At 38.6% G+C, this 22,192-nt stretch overlaps 1 protein-coding gene across 2 annotated transcripts; it reads right to left on the reverse strand.

The window, feature by feature from the left end:
• Window positions 1–1,199: 1,199 nt before the first annotated feature.
• On the reverse strand, window positions 1,200–19,331 carry LOC133653449 (transcription cofactor vestigial-like protein 4). Of its 2 annotated transcripts, none has more exons than XM_062052717.1 (6): window positions 19,174–19,331; window positions 18,424–18,776; window positions 6,109–6,247; window positions 5,796–6,009; window positions 5,584–5,698; window positions 1,200–4,242 (listed from the first exon to the last, which is right to left on the reverse strand). In XM_062052717.1, exons 2-6 carry the CDS (start codon window positions 18,707–18,709, stop codon window positions 4,046–4,048), a joined length of 951 nt encoding a protein of 316 aa, XP_061908701.1. In that variant the 5' UTR covers window positions 18,710–18,776; window positions 19,174–19,331; the 3' UTR covers window positions 1,200–4,045. The 2 variants fall into 2 exon arrangements, with proteins under 2 accessions (XP_061908701.1, XP_061908700.1); XM_062052716.1 differs by having other exon boundaries at window positions 6,109–6,250.
• Between the last annotated feature and the right edge of the window lie 2,861 nt (window positions 19,332–22,192).

The following is a 22,192-nucleotide window of genomic DNA, read 5'->3' on the forward strand; positions in this document are numbered from 1 at the left end:
AAGATGAATGCCACATAAGATAGAGAAAAAGTAGAAGCTTATGACTACGGTGTCGGCACGGACTACAATGGCGGATGCACCCACATTTTCAGGACTTATGCAGATCCCAAATACACATCAGTAGGTACCAGAAGGTAAGAAAAGTTGTTTTTTGATAATATTGCGAAACAAAACGCCAGGTAAAATGTCTGATAATAGGTGCAGTTTTGCGGTCCTTATACACACACCATACTAATACTCGTATGTTTAAAGCGCCGACAATCAGGCGGTGCGGCTTTATAGCTTACCGAAGTCGTACTAAAAACATTTTGACAGATTTTTGAGCGCTGTGTGTAATGTTCTATATTTTCAATGGAACATTTAAAGTTGAGGTGTTGTTTACTGCCACCATATTGCAGTCTACAAGTATTTCTTATGTGTGACTGCCATAAATAAATGATAAATGGGTTATACTTGTATAGCGCTTTTCTACCTTTCAAGGTACTCAAAGCGCTTTGACAGTATTTCCACATTCACCCATTCACACACACATTCACTCACTGATGGCGGGAGCTGCCATGCAAGGCGCTAACCAGCAGCCATCAGGAGCAAGGGTGAAGTGTCTTGCCCAAGGACACAACGGACGTGACTAGGATGGTAGAAGGTGGGGATTGAACCCCAGTAACCAGCAACACTCCGATTGCTGGCACAGCCACTCTACCAACTTCGCCACGCCGTCCCACGCCATCTACTGGTCACACATATCATTACACCATGTACTTAATAAAATTGCTTCAAGGTCGGTAAGCACAACCGAAATTACGCCGTACATTAGGCGCACCGGGTTACAAGACGCACTGTTGATTTTTGAGAAAATGAAAGGATTTTAAGTGTACCTTATAGTCCTAAAAAGACGGTAATAGTTATGGAAGCTTGTTAATTTAGCATGTTTAGTCAATGTAACATTCTACTTGTCCCAGTAAGTTCTATGGTTACCTCTTTGCTTTAAGCTCCAACGTGTCCGTCAAAAGATTGGTGCAGAGTCGAAACATGAAATCAGTTTAGAAGAGCAAGTCTGAGTGCATTTCTGTCTTGAGGTAGGCAACGTCAAGTCATTTGCTGCATGAAGTGCTGTTACACAAGCAGGAGCAGGCTCTTCATCACAGGCTCTTACCGTAACGATAGAAAGGTCAGCTTGAAGACGGTTCGTTGTTTCAAGGAAGAAATCCACAAGTGAGGTTTTCTGTTTATTTGGAAGACATTCTTTATAAAACAGTGGCATTTTTTCTTCCAGAGAAATACAGAGCCAAGTGTACAAACGTATCATCATGAGGGTGACACATCTCTGAGCAATTAAATAATATCATCACACATGCGAGCTTGTGTCAAACAAGTCAATAAACGCAGACCTTTGACACTCGGCTGAGGTCCAGATGTGTTCCTGCACGCTCATCACGTCATCCAGGTGTAAATGCATGGTTAGATAAGAAACATCCACGCTACATGTGAGTACGCTACTCGCAATACAAACAAATACATAATAGGATCATTCCGCTCGGCGCAATGATGGTCACGTAGGAGTACAATCAAATATGAAGACAGGAAAGCGTGTAACAGCTGAACCAATAGGAAAGTAAAGGCGGTTGCTAGGTGGAATTCTAGCAATCAGAATTTAGAAACTAAGGTTATCATCGACTATTCTGAAGGTATACAAGAAAACTAGGTGGACCACATCTCCTGGTTGTGTCACACCACACTTGCAACTAAACACCTGACTGCCTTTTGTAGACGCGTCAAAGACGAGATGAAAAGAATCCAGCGTGCTGGGAATATTCAAAGCTAACAGAAAGTCGGATTTAGTCGTTCAGTCGCGAGTGAAAAAATAGCATTTATCGCAATGTTGCCTTGCAACCTGCCTTGGACAACCTTTCCAGAGGCTGTGCTTTGAAGAACTCCGCGCCAAAATGGAAACCAGATAGAAAAAATATATATGGAGTACAACTGTACCAGCAGTGAGTATTTTGTTACATACAAATACATTCCGAGTAAATATTTCATAAAGAGCAAAGTTTGATAGAATCCAGCTATTTGAAACATGCTTACCTTCAAGGCTATCCTTTATATTTCGGCAACATAGAGTTAACATTGGAGTTACCGCTAATGTTGATTTAACGCTACATTGGAGTTATCGCCAACTTCAACGTTGGTGTTACCGCTACATTGGAGTTACCGCTAATGTTGATTTAACGCTACATTGAAGTTATCGCCAACTTCAACATTGGTGTTATCGCTACATTGGAGTTACCGCTAATGTTGATTTACCGTTACATTGGAGTTACTGCTAATGTTGATTTACCCCTATATTGGAGTTACCGCTATTGTTGATTTACCGCTATATTGGAGTTACCGCTAATATTGATTTACCGCTAATGTTGATTTACCGCTACATTGGAGTTATCACCAACTTCACCATCGTTGGAGTTACCGCTAACGTTGGAGTTACCGCTAATGTTGATTTACCGCTACATTGGAGTTACCGCTAATGTTGATTTACCGCTACATTGGAGTTACCGCTAATGTTGATTTACCGCTACATTGGAGTTACTGCTAGTGTTGATTTACCGCTACATTGGAGTTACTGATAATGTTGATTTACCGCTAAATTGGAGTTATCGCCAACTTCACCAATGTTGGTGTTACCGCTAACGTTGGAGTTACCGCTAATGTTATTTACCGTTACATTGGAGTTACTGCTAATGTTGATTTACCGCTACATTGGAGTTACTGCTAATGTTGATTTGCCACTACATTGGAGTTATCGGCAACTTCACCAACGTTGGTGTTACCGCTAACATTGGAGTTATTGCCAGCTTCCCCACCGTCGGAATTATCGCCAACGTTGGAGTTACCGCTAATGTTTTGCGTTATCGCCACCTTCGGAGTGATCGCCAATGTTGGAGTTATCGCCAACATTGAAGTTAACGTATTGAGTTATCACCACCTTCGCAGTGATCGCCAACCTTAGAGTTACCGCTAATGGAGTTACCGCTAATGTTGATTTACCGCTACATTGGTGTTATCGCTAACTTCGCCAAAGTTGGAGTTACTGCTAATGTTTGAGTTACCACTAACGTTTGAGTTATAGCCAACATTGGAGTTAAAGGCTAACGTTCGAGGTAATGCCGGCTTCTCCAACTTTGGAGTTATTGCCAACGTTTGAGTTACCACCAACGTTTGAGTTAACGCTAACGTTTCAGTTAACGCTAACGTTTCAGTTAACGCTTACGTTTCAGTTAACGCTTACGTTTCAGTTAACGCTTACGTTTCAGTTAACGCTTACGTTTCAGATAACCCTAACGTTTCAGTTAACCCTAACGTTTCAGTTAACAGGAGTGAATCCAGTTTTCTATAACGTCTTGATTGCATTTTGTGAAAATGCAATATTTCTTCAAAGCCATTAAACTGGTAGAAGTGAGTATATTTGGCAGGGAAGACATGACTGAAGAATGAGGAATAAAGATGGCATGCATTCAGCCAAAACAGAAATGTGAGACTTGCAGGCTGATGGAAAAAGTGAAGGACTTTCTGTGTCTATGCTAGAATTGTTGGTTGAATATTGAATCACTTCATCCTTCGTACAGCGAGTGTGATGATGGGAGAATGTCCCAACACCAGCTTGGGCTTCCAACTAAACTATCCAATATTTACCTCAAAGTTTCAGCCTTTTTTCTCTGAGGAGGAAAAAGCGCAAAGAAGATGTCATCTTTGTGGGGATGGCCAATAACTGTGCTCTTAAAAAAAACGACGCCATAGATTTGAGTTCAATCTAAGAATCCGATTGGAGTCTGAAAGTCAGCCCTGAAACAAACAGCTCTCTAATAAAACATTGTTGTGGTGTTGTCGTCTTTAACAGTACAAAAATACACGTATGTATTTATGATTGTTCAGCTAAAACTGTGAACCATTCTTGTCAGAAGGCAATCAAAGTCCAGAAGGCCACATGTCTCCGATTGTTCATGGCAACCAACAACAGTGGACGTAAAAGTGATTGGAACATTTGTTCACCTTATGGATCCTCTTCTGGGGCCTGATGACCTTTGGCCTTTAATTGGAGCCAGGTATCTCCCAGCGCCTTAGCAAAGTGATCGTCCACTGAGCCTGTGATGGACACCGAGTTGCAGATCGAGTCGGCCGCCGCCTCGGCTTCTTTGTAGTTTTTGCCAAGGCTGCGACGGAAGTGCTCCTCGATCACAGGATCGCAAACTGTTGTGGTCCAGACAAACAACCGTAAGTCATCTCATAAATGATACACCACTTATTTCTGGAGGGGGTGTGAGAAAACATGATACAAACTGTGGTAGTCCAGACAAACAACCGTAAGTCATCTCAATAATGATACACCACTTCTTTCTGGAGGGGGTATGAGAGAACATGATACAAACTGTGGTGGTCCAGACAGACTACTGTATGTCATCTCATAAATGATACACCACTTCTTTCTGGAGGGGGTATGAGAGAACATGATACAAGTTCCTCAGAAGATTGTGAATGAATGTTTTGTTGACATATACAACATCACATGCACAAGGTAAGTGTGACACCTTGTGGTGAAATACACAACACCCAACATCTTCTCAAAGCAAACCGTTTTTCTGACCACAAATATTATATCTGCAATATGTCAATTGGAATAACGATTCTAGGTTTGATAATTTGTTACTTATTTGTATAATCTTCTAATGTTGATCATTTATTGCACTATTATTTGTATGATCTTCTAATGTTGATCATTTATTGCACCATTATTTGTATAATCTTCTAATGTTGATAATGTATTGCATCATTATTTGTATGATCTAATACTGATCATTTATTGCACTATATGTATAATCTTCTAATGTTGATCATTTATTGCACTATTAATTGTATAATCTTCTAATGTTGATCATTTATTGCACTATTATTTATATGATCTTCTAGTGTTGATAATTATTGCACTATTATTTGTATAATCTCCGAATACTGATAATTTATTGCACTATTATTTGTATGATCTTCTAATGATGATCATTTATTTCACTAATATTTGTATAATCTTCTAATGTTGATCATTTATTGCACTATTATTCGTAGAATCTTCTAATGATGATCATTTATTACACTATTATTTGTACATTTTAATGTTGATCATTTATTGCACTTTTATTTGTATAATATTCTAATACTGATCATTTTTTATTTGTATAATCATCTAATACTGATTATTTATTGCACTATTTGTATAATCTTCTAATGTTGATCATTTATTGCACTATTATTTGTATAATCTTGTAATGTTGATCATTTATTACACTTTTATATGTATGATCTTCTAATGTTGATCACTTATTGCACTATTATTTGTATAATCTTCTAATTTTGATAATTTATTGCATTATTATTTATATAATCTCCTAATACATATGTATTGAACTATTATTTGTATAATCTTTTAATGTTGATCATCTATTGCACTATTATTTATATAATCTTCTAATGATCATTTATTGCACTATTATTTGTGTCATCTTCTGTCTAGGCGATATTTTCAAGGAGAATGTTCACCATTGTTCTTCCTTCCATCGTCGGGTGGGCTCGGAGAGCAGCCGTTCATGTGGCAGTGAGACAGGTTACAATTGCGGTTGCTTGCAGGAGCACAAGTGATGACAGACGGGCGATTCTACAGATGAAAACAAAAAGAAAGGTATTACAAGCTTTGTCCCTAATGACCAAAGTATGTATGTGGTCAATAACGCAGGTGGACATGTGTGTCGTACCTGCTGCCGTTCAACAATAGACCTCTCTCCGCCTCCAACCGTGCTGTCAATGCTGTTTTTGGTCAGGGCCAGAGGCTGGTCCACAGCATAGCCAGAAATGGAAGCATACAGATGGTTGCCATGGAGACCGTTGGCGGAAGCACCAATGTGCTCCACAGGACTGTGGCTTGTGTTCCAGTGCTCATTGCGCTTGTCTCCAGCAGAAGGGCGGGACCTTGGCAAGGACAAGAAGAAGGTGACCTTTGACACCTGCAGACCTGCTCCGTCATATCTAAATATTGACGTCAACTCAGTGAGTGTTGACTCAACTTACAGATGAGTTGCAAACAATCTGCTCATTTTGTTCATGTGGTCGTCATCACAATTGATTTGGTCCTTTTGTTCATCGCCGTACTTCCGTTTGCTTGGACACAGAGGGGGTGGTGCGCTCATGTTGGACATGGAGCTGGACTCTTCTGTTGGGAAGGAGAAGGCGCAGAATAACACTTATGGTCCACTAAATATAAATAGTTGACATCATGGTCATCAGAATAACACTTATTGTCCACTAAATATCAATAGTTGACATCATGGTCATTAGAATGACACTTATTGTCCACTAAATATCAATAGTTGACATCATGGTCATCAGAATAACACTTATGGTCCACTACAATACTAAATATCAATAGTTGACAACATGGTCAGCAGAATAACACTTGTGGTCCGTTACAATACTAAGTATCAATAGTTGACATCACAGTCAGCAGAATAACACTTATGGTCTACTAAATATCAACAGTTGACATCATGGTCATTAGAATGACACTTTTTGTCCACTAAATATCAATAGTTGACATCATGGTCATCAGAACAACACTTATGGTCCGTTACAATACTAAATATCAATAGTTGACATCATGGTCAGCAGAATAACAGAGGGTCCACTACAATACTAAATATCAATAGTTGGACACAGACGAGGTGGTGCGCTCATGTTGGAAATGGCGCTGGACTCTTCTGTTGGGAAGGAGAAGGCGAAGAATAAAATTTATGGTCCACTAAATATCAATAGTTGACATCATGGTCAGCAGAATAATACGTAGGGTCCACTACAATATTAAATATCAATAGTTGACATCACGGCCAGCAGAATAACACTTATGGTCCACTACTAGGGATGATGTTTGATAAGAAATTATCGAGTTCGAGCCTATTATCGAATCCTCTTATCGAACCGATTCCTTATCGATTCTCTTATCAAGTCCAGATAGATTGTTGTATATGGAAAAAAACACAATATTTGGTTTAACAAATCACTTCACATTCTCTACTGCTCGCTACTATAGTATTACCATATCTGAGTTATTGTGCAGAAATGTGGGGAAATAACTACAAATGTGCGCTACATTCGCTAACCGTGTTACAAAAAAGATCAATTAGACTGATACATAATGTTGGATATAGAGAACATACAAACACTTTATTTATTGAGTCAAAAATATTAAAGTTCGATGATTTGGTAAAATTGCAAACAGCTAAAATGATGTGGAATTAAATGATGGAATGGATTAAGTAAAGAAGTTAAACATTGTACTGATATGATCCACTTTAAGAGGTTGTTCAAATGAATAGTGCTTACAAAGTACAAAGACGAATTATGAGAAATACTTTCAACTTTATTGAAAATAAGATATTCTTCATCTCAGTATATTAATAATGACTGAATTAATTAATTACATATTACAAAACTGTTGTATATACTAATTCACAGATATTTTATTATAAAAAGGTCAGTAAATGATGTATAAATTTGTATGAAGTGGTAAAGGGGTAGGATTAAATAAGCTTTACTTCTTCCTACTCCTGTAAAGTGAAATTATATGAAACTGTGATGTATTATGATGTGGTCGGATCATGTTTTGTTTAGTTATGTTCTGTTAGTTTTGGACTTCCTTAGTTGTTTTGTGCACTTCGGGGGTTTGTTTTAGTCACCATGGTTACTTATGATTTTCACCTGCCTTGTACACACACCTGTTGCTCATCAGAGACTCTATTTAAGCCTGACTTTTCCGGTCACTCGTCGTGGCTTCATTGTTTGCATTTGCAACAGTTACGTTTGCATTCTGGTTTTCGAGCGCATGATTCCTGTGCTAAAGTTACCTTAGCTTCTAGTATTCCTGTGCTAAGTAAGTTTTTGCTTTAGCTTCTCATGCGAACGGCACGCTTTCCTTTTGTTTCGATCCTGTCTGTTGTAATGTGTATGATTTATGAGAAATAAATCATCTCCTACCTGCACGCTTTCGTCCGGAGCCGTCAATTTTGCGTCGCGGGAACGAACCGCAGCACGCTGCACCCAACCGTGACAAATGACTGAGCTACGTGACATAATTTCTTGTGATGTCACACGGGGCATTTCTTGTCGGGACGGGAGTCGTTCCTAGGGATTCGAATAAAGAACCAACTCTTTTTCTTTACTATAGTGGTCTTGATAACGGGTACTGGTTCTCAAAAAGGGATTTGAGTCCGAGGACTCGGTTCTTTTCTTATCAAAAAACTGGGAAAACCGGTTTCGAGCATCATCCCTATCCACTACAACACTAAATATTAATAGTTGGCATCATGGTCAGCAGAATAACACTCAATAATAATAATAATCTCCTTGACCTCACAGTAGCTTTTGACACCATCAGCCACACCATCCTCCTTTCCCGCCTGGAATCATCCCTCAACATCACCGGCTCTGCCCTCTCCTGGTTAAGGTCATATCTCACTAACAGACAATACATCAGTATAAACAACTGCACCTCCTCCACTGCTCCTCTGTCACAAGGTGTCCCCCAGGGTTCGGTGCTTGGTCCACTTCTCTTCATCCTGTACATGCTCCCCCTCGGTAACATCATCCGCAGCCATCACCTCCAATTCCACTGCTACGCAGATGATGTCCAGCTATACATCTCTGACATGCTCATCATCGGCCCCAAATCCCTCACCAAACCTGCTCACAACTTCCACCTCTCCGTCCACTCACATCCGCAACCTCTGAGTCATTCTGGACAATAACATTTCTTTTCAACACCATGTCAACCACATCACAAGAACTGCTTTCTTCCACCTCAAAAATATTGCCCGTCTCCGTCCATCCCTCTCCTTCTCTGCCGCTGAAAACCTGATCCATGCCTTCATCACCTCCAGACTTTACTACAGTAACAGCATCCTCTACAGCTCATCTTGAAAAATTCTCAATAAACTCCAATACATTAAAAACTCTGCCGCCCACCTGCTCACCCACACCCGCTCCCATGAGCACATCACCCCAGTCCTCCAGGAACTCCACTGGCTCCCCGTTCCTCACCGGATCCACTTTAAAATCCTCCTCCTCACCCACAAAGCCCTCCACAACCAGGATCCCTGCTACCTCACCAACCTGCATACCCCTTCACGCAGCCTCCGCTCCTCTGATGCCAACCTCCTCTCCCCACCACTCAGAACCAAGCTCCGGACCTGGGGTGACAGAGTCTTCGCCATCGCTGCTCCCACCCTCTGCAACACTCTTCCCAAACCGTCTCACCTTCAAAAGCCTTCTCAAAACACACCTATTCAGATCTGCTTTTATATTTCCTGTATTTTATATTATTACTTTAAACTGTTTCGTATTTTAATTTTTTATCCTGTAAAGCGTCTTTAAGTGCTCTGAAAAGCGCTATACTAAATAAAATGTATTATTATTATTAACACTTATGGTCCACTACAATACTAAATATAAATAGTTAACATCATGGTCAGCAGAATAACACATATGGTCCTCTACAACAGTGGTCCCCAACCTTTTTGTAGCTGCGGACCGGTCAACGCTTGAAAATTTGTCCCACGGACCGGTGGGGGTGGGGGGGGGGGGGTGTATTTAAAAAAAAATAAAAAATAAAAAAATTTTTTTTAACATAAATAAATACAATCATGTGTGCTTACGGACTGTATCCCTGCAGACTGTATTGATCTATATTGATATATAATGTATATATTGTGTTTTTTATGTTGATTTCATTAAAAAAATAAAAATAAAAAATAAAAATTATTTTTTTTTTAATTTCTTGTGCAGCCCGGTACCAATCGGTACCGGTCCGCGGCCCGGTGTTTGGGGACCACTGCTCTACAATACTAAATACCACTAGTTGACATCATGGTCAGCAGAATAACACATATGGTCCGCTACAATATTAAATATCAATAGTTGACATTATTGTCAACAAAATAACACTGATGGTCTGCTACAATACTAAATATCAATAGTTGACATCATGGTCAACAGAATAACACTTAGGGTCCACTACAATACTAAATATCAATAGTTGACATCATGGTCAGCAGAATAACACATATGGTCCGCTTCAATATTAGATATCAATAGTTGACATCATTGTCAACAAAATAACACTTATGGTCTGCTACAATACTAAATATCAATAGTTGACATCATGGTCCACAGAATAACACTTAGGGTCCACTACAATACTAAATATCAATAGTTGACATCATGGTCATCAGAATAACACTTATGGTCCACTAAATACTAAATATCAATAGTTGACAACATGGTCATCAGAATAACACTTATGGTTCACTACAATACTAAATATCAATAGTTGACATTATGGTCAGCAGAATAACACTTATGGTCCGCTAAATACTAAATATCAATAGTTGACATTATGGTCAGCAGAATAACACTTATGGTCCGCTAAATACTAAATATCAATAGTTGACATCATGGTCAGCAGAATAACACTTATGGTTCACTACAATACTAAATATCAATAGTTGACATCACGGTCAGCAGAATAACACTTATGGTTCACTAGGGATGATACTCGAAACCGGTTTTCCCGGTTGTTCGATAAGAAAAGAACTCGATTCCCTTTTTGAGAACCAGTACCCGTTATCGAGACCACTATAGTAAAGAAAATAGTTGGTTCTTTATTCGAATCCCTCGGAACGAATCCTGTCCCGACCAGAAATGCTCCGCGTGACATCACAAGAAATGGCGTCACGTAGCTCAGTCATTAGGCGCAGATAGCGAAAGCAGGAAAAAAATGGACGGGAAAAAGCGCTCAAAGGTGTAATAAAGTTCAAAACAAAAGGTATAATCCAATGAATAACTTTACAGAGAGATTTGAGCAGGGTACAAACACATGAACACTTTTACGAACAACCGGAAACATAGCAACCAGGCTAGCAACGCACCTCGTTTACGGCAGCTGTCGCAACGTTCTTAAAGCAACCGCAGCACATACATATATATACACAACATATATCTCCCTTTTTTAACTTTTGTTTTTCTTTCCTTGTAAACAAAACAAAATCACACTGTATATGTGTTGTCTGTCTAATTATAAATAATGCAGACAAGGCGTGTTGGCTGAGTTCTTGACGTTTACTTTCACGGGTGACAACATGCAACACTTTTCGGGGCTACCGCGCATGCTCGTCACTCCCGTTGCATGTTGGGTAGTGTAGTTGTTGTATTCCCTAGCTCATCACATCTTCCCCCCTATAAAGAAATAATGTTAACTCAATAAAGTGTATTTCTTTTTTTAGCTTTAACTTTTCATTTTTAGCATTGTAACCACATTTGCAAACAACTTTTCTCTTCATAGAATTTTCTTTCAATAAAGAAATAAAGTGCAAAAATGTCAAGCATCATAACAAACAGTTATGTCAAATAGCAGCAGAAGTGCACTTTTTGGAGAGCTGTTTTATTTTCAGTTTTGTGCCCAAGGGACTGATTTTATTTAACACTATATTATTATTTATACACCTATAGTGATCACAGAGACAGGTTGTTTTCGTGTTACTGAATATATTTGTTTTTATGAAAAATCCCACTTAATATACTTTGGATAACAACAGTCAATATTTATTTATTTTATTTTATTTTTTTAGGGGGGTAGCAGTCAATATTTATTTATTTTTTAGATTAAATTGTTTTCTAATATAATAAAAGTGAGCTTTTGTTAAACCAAATAGTGTGTGTTTTTTTCCATATACAACAACCTATCTGGACTCGATAAGAGAATCGATAAGGAATCGGTTCGATAAGAGGATTCGATAATAGACTCGAACTCGATAATTTCTTATCAAACATCATCCCTATGGTTCACTACAATACTAAATATCAATAGTTGACATCACGGTCAGCAGAATAACACTTACGGTTCACTACAATACTAAATATTAATTGTTGACATCATGGTCAGCAGAATAACACTTATGGTCCACTACAATACTAAATATCAATAGTTGACATCATGGTCAGCAGAATAACATATGGTCCACTACAATACTAAATATCAATAGTTGACATCATGGTTAGCAGTTCATCATATGCATAAAGTGTGTTCGTTGTCCAATCAGGTCAAATCACATGTCTTCACCACTTTTTTCCATGGTGGCATGTTTAGCATCTGAGAAGCAACAAAGTGCATTAAAAAGTTCCTGGAGATGTGCAGCAAGCAACACACTCTTAGGAAGTTAAATTATTCTACACTTTGGGGATGATTTGCTCTCAGCTGCTCTTCTTTACTTGGTTACTTGCTGTCATCAAAACTGTTTTGCTGCGTTGGTTCTGATGACCTTCACACGTGCAGGCATATCCAGACCAAACCGTACCAGCCTAGCAACCGGACCACTTTGTTTTACGAGGACAAAAATGACCGCCCTTAGCGGTGTCATTAAAAGAAACTCTAGGTCTCTTGCTGGGCAGGAACAAGTGGTCAAGTGGTTGGTCAAGTGTCGACGCAGGGCATTGGGCCCGCAACTGGAACAAAGAGGTAGACCGAGACTGCTTGAGACTTGACCTTAGGTCTGCCTGAAAGCGGACTGTCGTCCTGAGTAGAGCTGGTTGATGATACGATCAATGATTGGGATGTCAGGTGGATCCCGCTGATCAGCGGTTACCGTATTTTCCGCACTATAAGTCACACCTAAAAACCTCAAATTTTCTCAAAAGCTGACATGCGCCTTATAATCCGGTGCGCCTTATATATGGACCAGTATTGAGCCACAACAAACCTAAACTTCATTTTCATAAAGTTTAGGTCTCGCAACTACGGTAAACAGCCGCCAACTTGTATGGCGCTTTTCTACCTTTCTAAGGAACTCAAAGCGCCTTGACACTATTTCCACATTCACACACACACACATTCACACACTGATGGCGTTATACCTTGCTGTTGTGATAAACAAAACACCACGTCACTGACTTTACCTCGGGCAAAATAATAAAACAGCTGTTTATTAATTTTGGGAGTGAACAGAGTTGTCAGAACGCTGGTTTGTAATCTATTAATAAAGTTTGACTGACCTATCTAACTGTTTTGTTGACATTCCCTTTAGCGCAGCTCCATCTAATGGATGCATAGGTGTAAGGCTGAAAGGACGCGTCGACGTAGTCGACGTCATCGGTTACGTAAATACGTCGACGCCGTTTTTGTGCGTCGACGCGTCGCATAATGACGTCACACTACCGTCATGGCGAAGCGCAAAGCAGACGATCAAAGAAACGATGCGAGCGGTGAGAGCGAGGGGGGAAAAGCATGGCAAAAGTGGTCAAAAGTGTGGGAGTATTTCAATAAACGGCCTAATAATGTTGTTGTATGCACACTGTGTCGAGCGGAAATGGCCTATCATAGCAGCACAACGGCTATGAACGAACATTTGAAAAGAAAACCATCAACTAGTCAATCGTCCGCGCGAGCATACGTTGTCATCATTACACAAAAACATGAATGTGTCATTTGTATCTGCTATTGGGTGTAACGGTACGTGTTTTGTATTGAACCGTTTCGGTACGGGGCTTTCGGTTCGGTACGGGGGTGTACCGAACGAGTTTCTAAGCTAAAGCTAAAGTCTTAACAAGCTGCTTTGCTCCGTCTGCCTCTGTCTCAGCACGCAGCATTGTCCCACCCACACAACCATCTGATTGGTACACACGAAGCATTATCAGCCAATCAGCAGTGCGTATTCAGAGCGCATGTAGTCAGCGCTTCAGCGTGGAGCAGATAGGTGTTTAGCAGGTGAGCATCAGGCAGCGGACTCTCCCCAAATGATAATAAACACCTCCCAGTCAACTACTAGTAACATCACTATGAGCCTGTTGACCTTCTAGAAATATAAACTGCAGCTCAGCTCACTCGCAATCCTGGCTTGAGGTGAAGGCTAATTAGCTCTCAGTTCCAGCCACATCGACCCCTTCTGAGCGCCTATTTTCAGCTGCTGGGAATATTGTAAACAAGAAAAGAACCAAAGCATGTAGACATGCTAACCTTTCTTCATTACAACTGTTAGACACTCACTGGAATGAGTAGAATTGGTTATTGTGTACTGTGTTGGACTGGATGTTTATTTTGCACATTTTAAAAGCAATACTTAATGTTTACAGTGCTCCAGAATATTTAGATTGGCACTTTTTTGTATTGGATGTTTATCTTTATTTTTGCACATTTTAGCAAATAAGCAATACTTTCACTTTTGTTGAAATGTTTACACTGTTGTTACAGAATATTTTGTTTTGCACTTTTTTGTATTGGATGTTTATCATTATTTTTGCACATTTTAAAGCAAAATAAGCAATACTTTTACTTTTGAAATGCTTATACTATTGCAGAATATTAAGATTTGCACTGGATGTTGACTTTTATATTTGCACATTAAAAAGCAAATAAGCTACTTTTAATTTTGTTAAATGTTAAAAGTTTTAAATGTTTACATTGTTACAGAATATTTAGTCATGTTGTTGTCAATGTTGACTGAGTGGCCATACTTCTTTTTTTTTGTAAATAAAAGCCATGCCTTTTGAAAAAACGGGCCTACATTTATTTTTTCATCTTCATTTTGAATAAAAAAATAATCGGTGAAAGGAAAAATAATCTATAGATTAATCGAAAAAATAATCTATAGATTAACCGATTAATCGAAAAAATAATCTATAGATTAACCGATTAATCGAAAAAATAATCTATAGATTAATCTATAGAAAAATAATCGTTAGCTGCAGCCTTACATAGGTGTGCCTTATAATCCGGTGCGCCTTATATATGAACAAAGTTTTGAAATATGCTATTCATCGAAGGTGCGCCTTATAATTCGGTGCGCCTTACAGTGCGGAAAATACGGTACTTTGATCAAACATGTCCGTGACAACAGTCAATCACAGGCGACCGTTTCCCGCTCCACTTCCTGTTCTAGGGTACAGCGGAAGTAAACAGTCATAGAAATTATAAATTCGTAGTTTCACCTGCAGTAACAATTGTTAGCCTTGACTTTGAATGATAACGATAAATGTCACTGTGAATGTCCATTTTGCGTTCTCGACTCTCATTTTCAAGAGGATATAGTATCCGAGGTGGTTTAAAATACAAATCCGTGATCCACAATAGAAAAAGGAGAAAGTGTATAATCCAATGAACCCTTGTACCTAAGTTACGGTCAGAGCGAAAAAATATGCGTCCTGCACTGCGCTGTAGTCCTTCACTCTCATGTTCCTCATGCACGAATCTTTCATCCTCGCTCAAATTAATAGGGGAATCGTCGCTTTCTCGGTCCGAATCGCTCTCGCTGCATTGTAAACAATGGGGAAATGTGAGGAGCCCTTCAACCTGTGACGTCACGCTACTTCCGGTACAGGCAAGGCTTTTTTTATCAGCGACCAAAAGTTGCAAACTTTATCGTCGATGTTCTCTACTAAATCCTTTCAGCAAAAATATGGCAATATCGCAAAATGATCAAGTATGACACATAGAATGGATCTGCTATCCCCGTTTGAATAAAAACATTTCATTTCAGTAGGCCTTTAAGAGTGCCGGACTTCAAGTGGGAACACACTCCACAGCACAAACGGGTCTACAAGGGCTAAAGTCTGGTACTATGACATCTCACAGCAATGCCAATTATCATTTAGATTCAAGTACATTTTCTCAGTCGTTTCATTTAGCATTTGCAGGAGCCTGAAAGGGACAGCCACACAGAAATAGGCTAAGATGTATGCTGGGATTATTATTACCGCCAAGCATAAACTTCTCATTTTAAAAAGAAGAACTGAACTTTTTCTTAAATGCATTCACAATACTATTGTGAGACAAGAACACATGTTTTTTTCTCTTTTTACGTAATGTCATTTGTAATAATTGGCCCGTTCTAGGTGGCTAACAATGCAGCTAACAGGAGTATACTAGTGCGCGCATAAAGCCCTTTAAACAACATAGAAAAAGTACCAACAATACTCCATTTACATATCGTGACCTGAACATTAACAAGTATTAGTAATATTGTTATTACAAGCGCTAACAGAGGGGACTACTTTTAGCAGAGCTAACTAGCTTATGCTGCTATGTTGACATATTGAGTTGCTGTATCGCCTCTGAGTTGGTGAAAGTTAATTCTTGATTATAAATCATGCCTCTCACCTGGATAGTAGAAGGTTGTGGACATAAACCCACAAGTTGGTCAACTTTGACATCCAACTTACACCCAGAGATGGCCAGAAAGACGCTTGTTTGTGACCACCTTTTTTTTTAACCTTTTGTGAGGATTATGATGAATTGTTCATGTAAATGGTAAGATGTAAACATCCCATCAGTCTTCATCCCGGGGTGGCGCGGCTCAGTTGGTAGAGCAGCCATGCTAGCAACTTAAAGGTTCAAGGTTCGAGCCCCGCTTCCGCCATCCTAATCATTGCCACTGTGTCCTTGGGCAAGACACTTTACCCACCTGCTCCAAATGCCACCCACACTGGTTTAAATGTAGCTTAAATATGTAGATAATGGGTTTCACTATGTAAAGCGCTTTGAGTCTCTAGAGAAAAGCGCTATATAAATATAATTATCTTCATTTCCCAGTGAGAGCAAACATTGTACAGTAAGCGATTGTTTTATTATGTTTGTATATCTTGTTTAGCACTTAGCAATACTGCTACGTGATGCTTAGTGTTTGACTAAAGCTGCATCGGTTTAGCACACAGCTTCTAAAGCTTTGTAGATCATCCTCTTTATATTCAGGCTCAAAAATAGAAGTTTCTGGATCATCAATTGTCCCAGAATAGTCTTTTTTGTCTCTCATCAAGTCTGCCATGATTAGTAGTCTTGTTGTTGTTGTTGAAGGGAAAGTGAGCACGGTGATGCGTCTGTAAAATTAATACACCGCTGTATGCTTAAAATGATCAAAATGTGTAAATATTACATGTTATTATGAATGTTACTACATGACATATACTCTTACAGCATGATGAAAATATGTAAATATGACATGTTATTATGAATGTTACTACATTACATATATACTTACAGTATGATGAAAATATGTAAATATGACATGTTATTATGAATGTTACTACATTACATATATACTTACAGTATGATGAAAATATGTAAATATTAAATATTATGAATGTTACTACATTACATATATACTTACAGTATGATGAAAATATGTAAATATTACATGTTATTATGAATGTTACTAAATACTACATCTATTCTTACAGCATGTATATAAAACCTTGACGGAGGTTTTTGGATGTTTTTTGAGCGCTTTATAGGCGGAATAGATCAACTCACATTGGCTCCATTGTGAGCGGACTTTTGTTGATGTTTATTTATGATTTAGAAAGCTAAAAAAAAAAAATTAAAAACATGTGATCTTGTCTTACGTAAGGATTGTGAATGATGGAATGTTGCAGTGTAAACAAATTAAACAAGTATTAAAAAGTAAAAGTGATCTGTAATAACACAATGAATGACCAATAAACAACGGTTAAACCAATTTTAACTTGACTAGATTGTTGAAATGATTAAGTATGTTTACATACCGTATTTTTCGGAGTATAAGTCGCTCCGGAGTATACGTCGCACCGGCCGAAAATGCATAATAAAGAAGGAAAAAAAGATATATGTCGCACTCGAGTATAAGTCGCATTTTTGGGGGAAATTTATTTGATAAAATCCAACACCAAGAATAGACATTTGAAAGGCAATTTAAACAAAATAAAGAATAGTGAACAACAGGCTGAATAAGTGTATGTTATATGACACATAAATAACCAACTGAGAACGTGCCTGGTATGTTAACGTAACATATTATGGTAAGAGTCATTCAAATAACTATAACATATAGAACATGCTATACGTTTACCAAACAATCTGTCACTCCTGATCGCTAAATCCCATGAAATCTTATACGTCTAGTCTCTTACGTGAATGAGATAAATAATATTATTTGACATTTTACGGTAATGTGTAATTAATTTCACACATAAGTCGCTCCTGAGTATAAGTCTCACCCCCGGCCAAACTATGAAAAAAACTGCGACTTATAGTCCGAAAAATACGGTACTCAGGACCTTCGTATTGCGAGGCACATGCACTAACCCCTGTCTTATTACCATGAATTGATTACGTGGACGCCGACTTAAACAAGTTGAAAAACCTATTCGGGTGTTACCATTTAGTGGTCAATTGTACGGAATATGTACTGAACTGTGCAATCTACTAATAAAAGTTTAATTCAATCAATTTCAGTCTCACCGTGCTGCCCTGTCAGATCAAAACAACCGTCTAACAAATAGTGACACAGAGGTTTGAAAGATTGAGAATGTCACCTCCATAGTGAAGTCTCCCGATGTTATTGTTCACCTTGTCCAGGTACTGAGGGTTCAACAGGCCCATTGTAGGTACCTGGTCCAGGTACTGAGTGTCCAACAGGTCCATTGTAGGCACTTTATTGTTCACCTTGTCCAGGTACTGAGGGTCCAACAGGTCCATTGTAGGCACCTTATTGGTCACCTTGTCCAGGTACTGAGGGTCCAACAGGTCCATTGCAGTTACCTTATTGTTCACCTTGTCCAGGTACTGGGGGTCCAACAGGTCCATTGCAGGCAACAGCATTTACGCCAACGTGCTAGCTGCTAACATGGACGCTAGCAGGCAACAGCGGCGAAGATAAACGTATGTCCTGAAAAAGGTGACATTCTATGAATCAATTAGTAAGAGTATAAAGATCTTAGAACAATACTTAAAGCACTTTAAGACAAGTTGCCGACGTTGTCTGGACGTCGGCGGAGTGAACGCTTTGAGACGTCCTACGAACACATGCTAAGCTGACTGACTGACGCTAATGTTCTTATATTCACTTTGTTATATTACCTGGGTACAAATTTCAGAGGTCAATGTGTTGCTACTATAAGAATAATACACTTAAACAATATCAGTTAGCTGGTTTCACAAGTTGTACAAGAGTCACACTAGTTAGCCAACTTTAGCTAGCGCGCTAACAAACTAGCCGCTAGCTAGTCGTCAACATTGTGTTGTTTCATGCGAATACACGCAAAAAAAACTAACAAAAAACTTACATGTAAGCTGCAGCGCGTCCACGGTGTGCGGCAAAAGTAGCTCAAACCCTCAGTGGAACTTTTACACAAGTGGGCGCTTTACAAGAACACGCTTTTTAACCCAACGGTGTGTTTATTTGTCAGTGTGGACAAAGACTCTACGGCGCCCTGCTGGACAAAACACTGCACTGCAACCTCCTCAAAATCATTACTACTTAGTAGGGGTGTGGGAAAAAAATCGATTCGAATTCGAATCGCGATTCTCACATTGTGCGATTCAGAATCGATTCCCATTTTTAAAAAATCTATTTTTTTTATTTTTATTTTTTTAAATTAATCAATCCAAAAAAACAATACACAGCAATACCATAACAATGCAATCCAATTCCAAAACCAAACCCGACCCAGCAACACTCAGAACTGCAATAAACAGAGCAATTGAGAGGAGAAACAAACACGACACAGAACAAACCAAAAGCAGTTAAACAAAAATGAATATTATCAACAACAGTATCAATATTAGTTACAATTTCAACATAGCAGTGATTAAAAATCCCTCATTGACATTATCATTAGAGCAGTGGTTCTTAACCTGGGTTCGATCGAACCCTAGGGCAGTGGTTCTCAAATGGGGGTACGCGTACCCCTGGGGGTACTTGAAGGTATGCCAAGGGGTACGTGAGATTTTTTTTGAATATTCTAAAAATAGCAACGATTCAAAAATCCTTTATAAATATATTTATTGAATAATACTTCAACAAAATATGAATGTACAGTAAGGTTATAAACTGAACATCAAATCAAGTAGGCTATTCCATTCATTACCATAAACTCAGAGTTTCCCCCATGCCATGATCGTTTGACCCTCACTAAAATGTCTGTCAAAAAGAACTGTGAAAAGAAATGCAATAATGCAATATTCAGTGTTGACAGCTAGATTTTTTGTGGACATGTTCCATAAAAAAATGTTAAAGATTTATTTTTTTGTGAAGAAATGTTTAGAATTAAATTCATGAATCCAGATGGATCTCTATTACAATCCCCAAAGAGGGCACTTTAAGTTGATGATTACTTCCATGTGTAGAAATCTTTATTTATAATTGAATCACTTGTTTATTTTTCAACAAGTTTTTAGTTATTTTTATATCTTTTTTTCCCAAATAGTTCAAGAAAGACCACTACAAATGAGCAATATTTTTGCACTGTTATACAATTTAATAAATCAGAAACTGATGACATAGTGCTGTATTTTACATCTTTAGCTCTTTTTTTCAACCAAAAATGCTTTGCTCTGATTAGGGGGTACTTGAATTAAAAAAAATGTTCACAGGGGGTACATCACTGAAAAAAGTTTGAGAACCACTGCCCTAGGGGTTCGTTGAGTCGGGCTCAGGGGTTCGGCGGAGGTCAAGACACACCCGACTCATCGTGTAAATAAAAACTTCCCCCTATCGGCGTATTACGGATACGGCAACAGCAGAAGCCACACTGATTTGCAGGTGTGTAATTTGTTGTGAGTTTATGCACTGTGTTGGTTTTGTTCTTTGAACAAGGTTATGTTCATGCACGGTTCATTTTGTGCACCAGTAAAAAAAACATGGTAACACTTTAGTATGGGGAACATATTCACCATTAATTAGTTGCTTATTAACATGCAAATTAGTAACATATTGGCTCTTAACTAGTCATTATTAAGTACTTATTAATGCCTTATTCAGCATGGCCTTATTATAACCCTAACCCTCTAACCCTGGCCCTAACCCTCTAACCCTAACCCTAACCAAATAACTCTAAATTAAGTCTTTGTTACTTAGAATATGTTCCCCTAGTGTCCAAAAAACTCTAAATTAAGTCTTTGTTGTCATGTCTGTGTTGATCATGTTTTTGTTTGGCCATGTGCTGTTTGTTTTTTGGACACTTTTTAGTTCCTGGTTGTGCACTTTTGTTTGTTTTGTCACCATAGCAACCCATTAGTTTTCACCTGTCATGTCACGCACCTGTTTCACGTTTTGAGTCACGCACCTGTTTTCACTGATCATGTCACTATTTAAATCTGTCTGTTTCTGTTGTTCGTCCTGGCGACATCACACTCTGTTTACCTCTGCAAACTTCATGCCATGTCAAGTAAGTTTTTTCTATTCATGCCACAGTTATCGACTTTTGTTCATGTCCTTAGTTTTTTGCCCACGTGCAAGTTTTTGTTTCATAGTCAAGTTTTGTACCTCCGCTGTGAGCGCTTTTTGTTTGTACTTTTTTGTGCTGGCGACATAATGTCATAACGTGGACTAAGGGTTGTTTGTTTTCCCGAGATGCAATAAAAGTTGGAGCGGACATGGCTTGAAGGTAATGACATGATTTAATTTACTCAAAAAAGTACACACAAAAAGCGCTCACAGCGGAGGTACAAAACTTGACTATGAAACAAAAACTTGCACGTGGGCAAAAAACTAAGGACATGAACAAAAGTCGCTAACTGTGGCATGAATAGAAAAAACTTGACATGGCATGAAGTGCGCAGAGGTAAACAGAGTGTGATGTCGCCAGGACGAACAACAGAAACAGACAGATTTAAATAGTGACATGATCAGTGAAAACAGGTGCGTGACTCAAAACGTGAAACAGGTGTGTGACATGACAGGTGAAAACTAATGGGTTGCTATGGTGACAAAACAAACAAAAGTGCACAACCAGGAACTAAAAAGTGTCTAAAAAACAAACAGCACATGGCCAAACAAAAACATGATCAACACAGACATGACATTTGTTACTTAGAATATGTTGCCCATATTAAAGTGTTACCAAAAACATATAACTTTGTCTTGAATTTGAAAAAAAATATATATGTATATATTTTTCACTAAAGAAGGGTTCGGTGAATGCGCATATGAAACTGGTGGAGTTCGGTACCTCCAACAAGGCATTGTTGACATTTATAAAAAAAAAAATAAAAAAAAGAACACTAGTGTCACAGTGGCTTACACTTGCATCACATCTCATAAGCTTGACAACACACTGTGTCCAATATTTTCACAAAGATAAA

This window comes from Entelurus aequoreus, linkage group LG07, assembly GCF_033978785.1.
Source record: "Entelurus aequoreus isolate RoL-2023_Sb linkage group LG07, RoL_Eaeq_v1.1, whole genome shotgun sequence".
In the NCBI taxonomy this organism is placed as follows: Eukaryota; Metazoa; Chordata; class Actinopteri; order Syngnathiformes; family Syngnathidae; genus Entelurus; species Entelurus aequoreus.